This window comes from Pseudochaenichthys georgianus, chromosome 22 (genome assembly GCF_902827115.2).
Source record: "Pseudochaenichthys georgianus chromosome 22, fPseGeo1.2, whole genome shotgun sequence".
Classification (NCBI taxonomy): Eukaryota; Metazoa; Chordata; class Actinopteri; order Perciformes; family Channichthyidae; genus Pseudochaenichthys; species Pseudochaenichthys georgianus.
The window spans coordinates 21,065,823-21,077,729 of NC_047524.1; the positions used below are offsets into that span (position 1 = coordinate 21,065,823).

At 45.6% G+C, this 11,907-nt stretch overlaps 1 protein-coding gene across 1 annotated transcript in view; it reads right to left on the reverse strand.

Moving 5' to 3' along the window:
* The window catches only part of runx3 (RUNX family transcription factor 3), a 47,694-nt gene extending 36,330 nt beyond the window's left edge, over nt 1-11,364 (reverse strand). The window contains exons 1-2 of the mRNA XM_034111450.2: nt 11,215-11,364; nt 10,831-10,941 (exon numbers count right to left, since the gene is read on the reverse strand). Coding sequence (XP_033967341.1) covers nt 10,831-10,888 — 58 coding nt within the window. The 5' untranslated portion in view covers nt 10,889-10,941; nt 11,215-11,364. The remainder of the gene's footprint in view (nt 1-10,830; nt 10,942-11,214) is intronic.
* Nucleotides 11,365-11,907: the final 543 nt, after the last annotated feature.

The following is an 11,907-nucleotide window of genomic DNA, read 5'->3' on the forward strand; positions in this document are numbered from 1 at the left end:
TTTTAGCCAGGGTCTTTTATTTACCCCATAAGAGTCCGTATAACTTTTTCATCTAAATGAGTCCCATAAATACGTCAGCTCCCCCTTTTTCTTTCAGTTGTGGTTTTTAGTGTGAGCTATAATCATTTCTCATCTTTCTTTGTCTCTCTGTCTATTTGTGTGTAACGGGACACACACACACGCACACACATCCACACACATCCACACACACAGACGTGCTGTGTTTCTCCCTTTTCTAGCGAGAGCTTCTGATGCAAGGACGGCAATCTGTAATCTGTGGTAATTGCATGTTGCAGAAAAACATTTTTCCGCTGTGGTAATCGATGCAATATGTGCAGTTGCGTTGCCAAAGTGACAGCACCCCCACTCCTGACACACACACACACACACACACACACACACACACACACACACACACACACACACACACACACACACACACACACACACACACACACACACACACACACACACACACACACACACACACACACACACACACACACACACACACACACACACACACACAAGAGTATCCTGACTCACTCTGCCAAATGTGTCCAGCTCCAAAACTTTGGAGACTGTCTCTCAGGATGGCTGAGACACAAAGACATACGGACAAGCAACCATAGCCTTGTGACAAACTTAAACACACACACACACACACACACACACACACACACACACACACACACACACACACACACACACACACACACACACACACACACACACACACACACACACACACACACACACACACACACACACACACCTGTGTCGCTGTCGTGCTGCATTCACCTTCTGCAGAAAGATTTACAGTTCCTGCCACTGACAGTTTAACTGCCATGCAGCCCCGGTGCCAGAGCCCTGCCAGAGCCCAGCTGCCACACACAGATCAGGAGACGAATCTTTCACACAAACTCGCTCCCCCTGCTCCTTTTGAACAGCTATCACACCCTGCAAGCACATGATGAAAGTCTAATACTAATCCCTTAATATTACGTGTAAATACGTCTTGTAGAATTAAGTCATTTGTCAGAGTTCATTGCTGATTAGTGGAAGTTGTAGCCACAGTAAATGTATGGAGTGTGGAGATGGTCTGTCTCAACCGTGGATGCATATTTATCAAACCATTGTCGACCATTTCACCGCCCTGACACCAGCTTCTAGACAGTTGGACTGTGGCGCAGGTTTATGAGGTCATCACCACCAGTGGAGACTGAGGGAAAGCTATGATGTGTGTTAAGAGGACGTCTTACTTCTCACAACCTTGGCAAACAAGCTCTCTCTCTCGGTCACTGCAGCTAAGCAGCGCCGCACTTTTATGATATCATTATCCACCGTGTCCTCACCCCTTTACCAAACAGAGCTCCAAAATACATCAGCCCAGTTCTTACGGTGCACTCATCAACGTGCAACCACACACACCTAGTATAAGGACAAGTAATGCGCAGAGACATTTATAGATACACAGCGAGACACCACTATTGCAACCAGACTGCGTGTGCAAACCTTTTCCTCTCTGGGCTGCTACTCTGACTGCTGAAGCCATCCAACCTCCCTGTGTGGAGTCTCTCTCTCTCTAATGGAGTCTCTCTGTCAGATCAAACAGCTCCCACTGACGAGGAGCGGAGACAGATCGCAGCGCTGGAAGCCTTTCAGTCTGACGGCCCCCGAACACGTTTGACTGGCAACGCAGCCTTTGCTAGAGAGCCCACACAAATATAGTAGCGCCACCAGAGAGGGGAAGAGGGGGTGAAGAGAGGGGAGAAGGAGGGGTGAGGGCTCAGAAAATAAGTTGTGAGGCGTCCCACTCACACAAAGGCAAAGCCCCACAGCTCAGTCTTTTTCTCAAAATGAAATCGCATGTGAGTTGGATATTAGGAAGTGCGCATGGCTTCCAGCAACCACCGAGCCATTATAGCAGAGCCTGTAAACCACATTTTCACCAGCAGACAATGCCCCTTTGTGCTTGTTGTGTGGCTGTCCCCTCACTCTGGAGCCCAAAGAGAAGCCGTTTGAAATCTGTGCAGATGAGAGTGAATATGTGAGGGAGAAGTGATGAAGATTAAGTGTCAGTTTTGAGATCACTGGTTAATTAGTGGCAATCATGTCAGGAGGGGCAAGCAGGACAGTCTGCCCTCATTTAGCCCCATGGCGAGGGGGACCTTTGATGTGGTTGCACATGGAATGCTGTTGTTCATTCCTCTCTGCAACAAAAGCCACATGTTTTTATTTTTTAAAACTAGGTCCCTCTTACTTTGGCATATGAAGGAACAAGGTAAGTTACGTAACATATCAAATGAATGACATGAACACAAACCATCAAAACACAAGGCAGAGAGGGCTCTGCCAAGCGGGCACTGGGCCAAATGTGTTCCTCTTAGCGGCATTGTGTTTTTATTCAAAGTGTCTGAAGGAATCACCGTTTATTAGTCATCCCTGCTGACTTGATTTAAACCACTGCGCACACACACTCAAGCTAACCTTATGGGAACCCACACAAATACACACCATGTGCCCACTTCCAACTTTTCAACTATTGTCATCAGTGTTTGTCCCTTTCATCTCCTGTCAGAGACTCTTTTCCACAGAGGTCATTCCAGGTTATGTCACACTCATTCAAGTGCAAATTAACTTCAAAAAGCCCCCACATTTGCATGTACTCCCCTCTTCAGAGGGATTCAGCCGTTCAAGCACCGTCTGTCTCACCGCAGAGTCCGACCAGATTGAAGCAGGAACCTGGCGCTGGTTTCCTGACAAGTGTCCGTGCCACTTTCCTCTGCAGACGTGGAAAGTTCTCGCTTCGCCCTCGGGGCTTTTCATCATAAGGAAACAAGGGTGTGGCAACTCTCAGCCTTCGAGCCAAGAAGCTCAGGAGAGCGCTTCGACACATTCATTTGTCACAATGCATATATTCTGTCTTTTGCACAGTTACTGATTATTGTCAATCATTCCAATGAATTTCAAATGAAATCAAAAAGAAAATGAATTCCTTCCAACTCCACTGAGCCTTTCTGCGGAGAGTCACTGTGCTGCAGGCTGCTCTGTTTCTGTGATGCCTTTGGGCTGAGTCCCAGCTCCAGATTAAGCTAACCTAATTGGAAGCTAAATCTTTTTTTCAATGGAGTCCCTCCATTCTAATCATTGAGCCAAGTCAACGACTTGGCTTAATTGGAGTCTGGGAAACCACCCGTGTGTCCAAAGTCACTGAATGTTTCCTCTCATCGGGTCCCTTGCTAATCAGTAGTGGCATTGCCCATGTACAGTTAGCACCCTGGCCACGTGCAGCTAGCATAAGAAGGCAAGCCTTTCCCCTCCTTGACTCAGAGCCTGAGGCGTCCATTGAGGCTTTGCTGTAACTGCACACTAATCCCCTGATTGCTGTGTTTAGGCCCGGCACGTCGCTGCTCCACGTCAAGGCGGCCGCGGCTAACGGCGAGCTAATGACACAACGATGACAAGGAGCGTTTGTAAACCCAATCAGCAGCCTGGAGCCTGGCTGCCTGGTGATTAGGCTAATCAAACTCTTCACTGACTGAATGACTGGCTCGCTGTCTGCCTCTTATGTCATCACACTGATTAAAGGGGAAAAGCTGTGTTCAAGTCCGTCAGGCACTTCTAACACCAACGTTGTCTCTGCCAGGTTGGCAGTGTTCACACAGCTAGCTGCCATGCTGTTATGTGGAGACCTGAGAGGTGTCCCTGTTTTAATTGAATGTTGTGTTACAATTCATATGTAACAGCAACAACTATGCCTGACATTCATTGACAGTTTTTCTAGGCTGCTCTTAGATCTTGCGATTGGATTCAAGTGGATTTAACAGCTGTTAATTTGATAGAAACTCTGACTCTTCTCATTACAAGTGTAACCTCAGTAAAATCAGTTTAATACTTTTTATAGTCCCAAACTGGCCCTCCCAAACTGGCCCTTTTTATTTTATCGAGAAAGCTGTCGGTGATATTTTCAGTTAAGTGCTCTGCTGTGTCGTCACAGTGTGGGCAATTCTGCTGGACTAAGGCATCGGCAGACCATATGTTAATCCTGAGCAGCTATTACAGTGAGGTCAGACAGCATTTAAGGGGGGTGAAACGTCACGGTCATCATGTTGACAGGCACCGCTCGTCTCTGACTCAGCACGGGGGAAAACTCAGACTTCTGCATGTGTGTGTGTGTATTCTATATGTGCAATCGGCAGTCTGTGCGCCTATACCATACAGTTTCTCGTGTGTTGGTGAGCATGACGGCTGCCCCTGTGAGAAGAGTATGTGCAGCAGACGGAGTGACCTCACAGCAGACACTATGCAGAAGAGATGGAGGGGCCACTTCTGGTGCACAGCTGAGGGGGAATCCCTGGCATGGTGTTTCCTACTGAGCCAATACAGAAGTGCGCAGCTGGAGAGAAAGTACAAGCCCTCTGAAGTTTACTTCAGGGCAAAACATGCTGCAATACTGGGGTTGGAGATAATTGGGTACATTTTGCATGAATCTTTATGAAATAAAAAGATTGCAGAACAAGCTAAATCAGGATATGAATATGGTCATTTTGGCATCTGAGGAAGAATGGACCTTTTTGATGAATTTCCTTTGAGTTTTGGGAAATATTCCTTTTTCTGGACAATAGTAAAATTGTAAACCAACCTTTGGTTGTACTGGGCGTTGTGTGTGGGACCCTGACTTCTTCTGGCTGGCAGATTTTGTAACAAAGCAAGCCGTGATGTTTTCCCCTCTATTTCAATCTTTAATGCTTTCATGTTCAAAAAGCTCTTTATTCTTCTCATACTGCCTGTGCTGCAGCACCTCTTTTCACCCTCTGTTTGAAACCAGAGCCCAGTCTGCTCTGATTGGTTAGCTGGCCAACTCCGTTGTGATTGGTCAACCGCTTCGAGATGTCCTTCACCTTGGCCTGTCACGTACAATGTGTTGGAGGGATAGCAAATAGAAATGCGTGTGTTACATGGTGATGTCACTATATTACAGAAGGATTGAAATGGAGGCGTTTCAGGCCGGGGGGAAAGTGTGGGACAGAAACTCCCTTTGGAGGGAACTTTTGGATGTAAGCCTTTGCAGACCATTTACATGCACACAAACAACAACCACCACAGGAAAAGGAGAACCCCCAAAAAACATAATAGGGCCTGAGAGGGATATCAATCTGACTCAGAAAGAGAGCAAGTAAGCTTTTATCCTGAAATATCGAACTTTTTTTCACTCATCCTTTGTCTCATCAAAATGTTCAAATGTGCCCCCCTCTGCAGAGTCGAAAAGCTCAATTAGGTGGCCCATTACCGACGCAGTGAGCACAGCCAGATTCGTACCCCCCAATGAATAGGCAGAGAGAAAAATCCCATTTTTGAAATGCTGTCTCCACACAAATCAATTCCCTGTGGTTAAAGATATGTTCGAGGGGAGGGAAGAAGCAACCCAAAAACATGTTTTATTGCAGCAACGACAATTAACCGTATGTAAACAAGTATAGAAAAAAAAACATTCTGGGAAAATGGAGGAAAATAGAGAATCTGAAAACATTTCATAGCCGGCAGCCTCTCGCATCCTATCATTATCTGCATTTTTCCTCCACCGTAATTACGTTTTTTTCTTCTTTATTGCTTATGGGAAAAGGGATAGGCTATAAGGATGTTTTGGGGAAGATTAAAGTTGCACATAATGACGTGAAGATTCAGTCTGGAGGAAGGATATTTTGTCTGTGAAAAACATTCCTTTGAATCCTTTGATGGTGACAGAATGAGTTCCTCCGGGCCTTAGATCTTTGCTAAACTTTCACACATGATAAAATAAAACCCTCTGTGTTCCTTCTTATGCAAAAAAGAAAGAAATAGATCCGTGCTGATATGTTTCTGAACATGTGGGTTCTCCATAAGTTTGAGTCATTTGATGTGCTGCCGACCAGACCCATGCCCGCCCATTAAAGTCATTTGTGGCTTTGAATGTAACTGTAATGTTAAAAACAAAAGTGCACAGCAATCGACGTTCTGCTTAGTCACCGGCAGTTTTCTTTGCTTTTCCTGCTTCTCACTGCAACAGTGAGGACGTTGTTGACAACATCTGTGTAACGCTACAGGGAGGGGTCCAAACAATAAGGCTTCTTCATCTGAGTCAAACTCAGGTCACAACTCTCTAATTGTAGCCAGAGTTACTGAAAACAAACTAAACCTCGGATGACACAAATGTTTTATTTCAATTTTCACTTTTAATTGTTTACCTTCTTCCCAGCTTTGCAGAGAATTGCAAGCAAATTCCACACAACAGCAGCATATATGTGGGTTAATAATACATAAATTAGCCTACAATAATACTTTGTGTTTTTTCTACAACCCCAGCCTTACCATGTAATAAGTGGGGCTGGCCTGTGGTTTAGGGCGTAGGTTTAAAACAAAATTAAGAAACAGAAATTGCGAGAAAGGTTTTTCCTTCATTTAGTTGTCCGCCATGCAGGATGAATGACCTCATGAAGAGTCTAATAACTGATGTGGCTTTAATCTTTTTAACGTAAGGGGGCATATGAAATATTATCAGCTCGTAAGTGAAGCAAATTAACAGAAATGAGTCATAGAAATAGAAGAGCCTTATCCGCCCAGGGCATAGACTTTTAAATCAAGAGAAAGAACTTTATATTGTGATCATTTCCACCTCGTTATTCAATTACTCAAGCCTTTTCAAAGTCTGCATATTTTCCTGCCATGTAGTTCCTGTTTTGATTTATTTTGCATGGCAGACAGTTAAAGTAGCCCGTCTAGACTTTATAAATTACATCACATGCATCATATTTGTGTCCCTGATACCAATTATTTTCTACTTCATCTTATACAACTATAGTAGGTTGATGAAGTAAAAAGTGTTCAGCATACTGAGTTCACTGCTCTCACAGCTGCCATACACAATCACTTCACAGAGTTTAACATGCAGACTAACTCTTGTTGAACTGTGTTAAAGACGCAGACACGCAGAATGTCCTTCTTGCCTGCTTGGCCCGACACCAGGCTCACATCACATTCGCTCCTCGCTGGATGCTGCCTCAAAGCCGACGCACCTACACTTTATTTTCCAGCAGAATTACAGAAGCAAGAAGCCCCCTCCATGAGTGTTTCTTGTAAGAAGTCGCTCAACCTTTCAGAACACTTCCCCCCCCCCCCCCCCAGTTAGCGAAACCTGTACAGCATAAATCCATATTATCAGATCAGCTGAAAAGAATCTGGCCCCTGTGGTTGTTTGTCGACCACCAGGAAATTGTATTTACAACTACACTTAGCGCGACTTTAACCTTGACCAACGCAACGCCGAGCGTGGTTGTTTGGAGCCAGAAGTATGCGAGGGCGGAGGCAGGTTTTGGGATTAGTCGACCACATAATCAGCACGCCCTTCTGCACGTTCTACCTGGAAGCCATGTTGCTGGCATCCCTTGAAAGTGTTCCCCATGAAGTCGTGTTGACAGACGGTTAAAACGGCGAGACGTACAAAAAAGTAAATAAGTACCTCCAAAAGCGTCTACAGCCATAATCAAATCCAGAGCGTTCCCTCTATCCAATATTAGTTTTATAAATAGATATTATACTAGGCTAAATTGGAGACAGGATTTCGCCCGCTCTGTCTGTCATGAGTTTTCTATTATTTGCTTTCACTATATAAAATATTGAAACCCTCAATATCTGGTTACAGATTTCTGCCCGCTCAGCCAGTCTTTATGTTTTGGCGTCACTCGGGGGCCTCACACTCACAGCAGGCTTTTCAATGGGCTCCAATCAAGCATTTTAATTTAAGAGGCACGGGAGCAATCTTCACCATATGGCTTTGTTAATAAATTCACCAGCCATGTGTTCTGTCAAATCTCTAGCATTTTTCTTTTTTGAGCCACTGTATAGCGCCTTTTTATTTGTCAGTAGTTCAAGGCTTGAAGCTCGCCTCGAGTTGTATCCCCTCTGAGCGATTCATTTTGATGCATTTGAAGTGTCTCTCTCTCGCATACTGTCAGGCTTTCTCCCTCCCAGAAACTTGTCGAACAAACCAGACCACCTCCCGGAACCCTCCAGAACAACCTCGCTACAACTGTGGTGAGGCATGGCGCGATTCTCACACACAAGCCCTCACTTCCATTCATGCAGCGCAATAAGCCAAACATATAAAAAACATTCCCACCCTAATAAACCGGGGGCCTTTTTCTCAGCCACAAAGGGTGCTGGCTCCCAAGACAGTAACACTCTTTTATTTTATTTTTTTTAAAGGGACCCCTGTAAAAAACAGTCTGCAGGGAAAAGGCTTCCAGGCGGTGGGAAATGTGGTGACAGACATGGCCGAGGATATGACCCACCATATCGGCCCAATCACAGCCGCTATAAACCAGGTACTCCCCCGATGCACGGCCAATATGTCCGAAATTAATCTTTTTGTGTAGTTAATACAATTCTGCTTCATATGGGGAAAGCCCGGTGTTTTTGTGGACCCTACTCCTTTCAAATAAAGTGTCTCAGAAATGCTGCATTCTGGTGAAGTAGTGGAGCTGCTGTGTGAGAGTTAGCAGGTGGATAGCCTCATTGTGGTTATTATCAGTGAACTGCAGCAGCGCTTTGAGTCTGCATCAGATTAACGCCTCGTTGACGCTAAACTCTCCATCCGATGTTCTCTTCTTTTCTAACTGTTAGACTTTTTTTTATTGCGCTCAATAATGGACTGGACGCCATGAGACGACAGCTGCCTTGTCTGCTTTCTTGGTGACTTGTTGCGTGTGTGTGGTGTGTGCGTGTGTGTGTGTGTGTGTGTGTGTGTGTGTGTGTGTGTGTGTGTGTGTGTGTGTGTGTGTGTGTGTGTGTGTGTGTGTGTGTGTGTGTGTGTGTGTGTGTGTGTGTGTGTGTGTGTGTGTGTGTGTGTGTTTGTCTCATTAAGCTTAAGCGGAGGACTGAGGTTTCTGAGGTGAGGCGTCTTCTCGCTTCTCACGCAGTGCATCTGATGTTGCTCATCACATGCTCACATGTGTTCTCTGTCTGCACTGTGAGATACGCTAAAATGTTAAAGAGTTACCAATAGAACACCAGCAGTACACACTGAGTGTTTGTGCTGGCCTGATATGTGTGATAGTGGTGTCTATTTTTAATAACATAGTACAAGTTTGTACGATTAAAAAGGAGGAAGAGGTGTTGGACTTTTTTTCTTCTTTTTTTTAAACCTCTTTTCTTTTTATCTCCTTTTTCAAATGACTGACATGTTGATTAGAGCAGTATATCCTGACATCCAAATAGATTATTTCCACAAGCTTAATGTCACACGGTATTAAAGTCACAGCTCAGGGAAGCCAGACATTTAACAGCGTCTTTGATTTTCTGTAACCGTTCTTCTTAATTTCAGTTTGATTTTAGTTGTATTAAAAAAAAAGGGAACTTGCCAAATTGCTTTGCCTGTGTAATGGAAGTTGTTAAACTAACCGCTCGGGTATTTTGCTTACATGAGGTAGTCCCGATTTGAAAAGCTTTCAGATTGAACCGGCGTATTTAATGACTCTTGGCCTTTGTTCTCCCGCAGTTCGGTTTCAGTCTCCTGACAGAGGGAATTGTAAAAGGATATTGCATATTCACTAATGATTTCCAATGGATGATTACAGCTTTAAATGCTTGTCTCTCTTTTCCCCTCCTGACCTACTGTCTCCCATCGCGTCTCACTGCTCTGCTAGAGTTCAAAATCAAAATCAGGCGCCTCAGCGGCACGAATGAAACCTGGAGTTGGTGACACGCTGATCTGTAAACGGGGAAGAGATAAAGGGATGCAGATCCCGCGGTTTTAGAGTTGAAAAGGCGAGGAAAGGCCTGAGCCTTGTCAGGAGGAAACTATAAAAGCCTTGGTGTCTGTAGAAGCTGTGAGAACACTGGAACATCATCCCCTGTCACTGCGGTTCCACCGAGGATATCAGAGGATTGTTCTCATGTGAGACGCAGATGTGTGTGTCCGTCTGACTGTGTGTGTGTGAGGCTCCAGAGAGTTTAAGATATACTCTGCAAACAATTAGGAGCTGGTAGTGCTTCTTCTGTGGCTGTCTCTAATTAAACTGCAACGAGGCCTTAATTGGGAAGGAGATTTTTTTTCCTGCTGCCTTTCAGTGGCTGTCTTAGTGGTTGTGTGACGAACAGTGGGAATATCTGAATCCCCAGGACGCCATCAGATTAACAACTTCCACAACTACTTCATGTTATCATCACTAACAGGAAGAAAGTCAACTAGCTATTCTAGCTCAAACCAGGTAAAAGTTGTAATCTCCTTCTGCTTCTCCACCACGCTTAAGAGCTCCACAAGTAAAAGCCGTCTGATTGGAATAACCATGGCAACAAATGGCTTCTTCACTGAGGCTGGCGTTTAGCTTCGCCAAGTATAGTGCACTCACCTCACCACATAGACCAAAAGTACCTCCTGGAAGTAAAGCAGAGAGCCTAATATGTTTGTGTTATTTTTTTTTCTTTTATTGTATTGCCCTGTTCCAGTAAAGGGCCCAGTCACATGGAGCCTCTGAGCTCGTATTCAGCAGCGAGAGAGAGCGCCGAGTTTCACTTGATAATGAATGTCTGTGGTGAGAATCCCATTATGGCGCTACTCCATCAAGCCTACAGAAAACACTGGAGCGCAGAGGCATTTATGGGCCATATCAGTCAACTCGATGAGGGCAAATCAGATCCTGCCTCAGTGGACGGAGACATATATGCATTCACACATTTCTTTTGTCAAAAGAAACAAGTTGTCAAAGCTGTACATTCAGAACTGGACAGAGGGTGGGGTGGTGGTTGAAAGGAGGGGGGTGGGGGGGGTAAGGGGGGAGGATCAGCACTCACCTCTGAGTAGACTGCTGCTGTAGTTGGAGAAGGAGTCAAAGATGCTGTTTGATGCCATGACAGAGAAGACAGAACGGTGAGGAGCCTGCTCTTCAGTCGATCTCCGCCGACCTTTGAGGAGAAGAAAAAGAAAACCGATCAGAAACAAAGAGTGAGGAGGAGGAGGAGGAAAGAGAGCGGCGAGGACACAACTCCTGGAGCTCGGAGCAACCAAGAATCTAGGGTTTGTGACTACCACAGGAATCCCAAGCCACAAGCCTGCAGAGAGAGCAGCAGCATGTGTTATAGAGCGGCAGCACCGGGAGACTTTCAGAAAGAAGAGGAGAAACTGAGAGAAAGAAACGGTATGTGTGTGTGTGTGTGTGTGTCCAGGTGTGGACTCACCAGGGTTGGAGATGATAGGAGTACCTGCTGGACGGAGCCTGGGTGGTGGAAGCGGTGGCGGCAGCGAGGGCTGGGCTTGTGGTCCTGTGTCACGCAGCGGGCTGAGGGTCTGAGGTTAGCCAGCAGATCCTTTCTCTTTCTCCTGCACGATGGTGGTGGCCTGACTGGAGCGTCGATGCTAGTAAAAGGCTAAAAGCCACAGTGTATCTGCATCCTCCTCGCCATCCTCCACAAACACACTCCCCTCGGTGAGTGGTGGAGCCCACGTCACATGTCACATGAGGTCACCGGGCCTCTCCCTCCCACCCTCTCACCCTCCCTCCCTTCTACTCCTATCGCATTTGATTTTTTTTCTCTGGTTTCTCTGCGTCGGTTTCTTAGTTTCCATGCTTCTCCTTCTCTGACTCGCCGGCTTCACTCTCACTTCTGATTGGTCGTCCACGTTTTGGAAACATTCTATTTTTCTTTTGAGTTCAAACCAGGCACTGTGGCTCGCTGAAACCGCTGCAGAAGAGCTGCAAAAGTATTAAACCAAACACACATTCAAAAGAGAGAAAGAGGAAAGAACTGAATGAAAAGAGAAAGAGAAGTGAGAGGTAGCTGTGGCTTCAGAGGCAGGAGAGTGTCCAGCTTCACAGGACCACGTTGTTCTCGACTCACGTCCTGTGTACCTTTGTCTGACAGCACATCTGT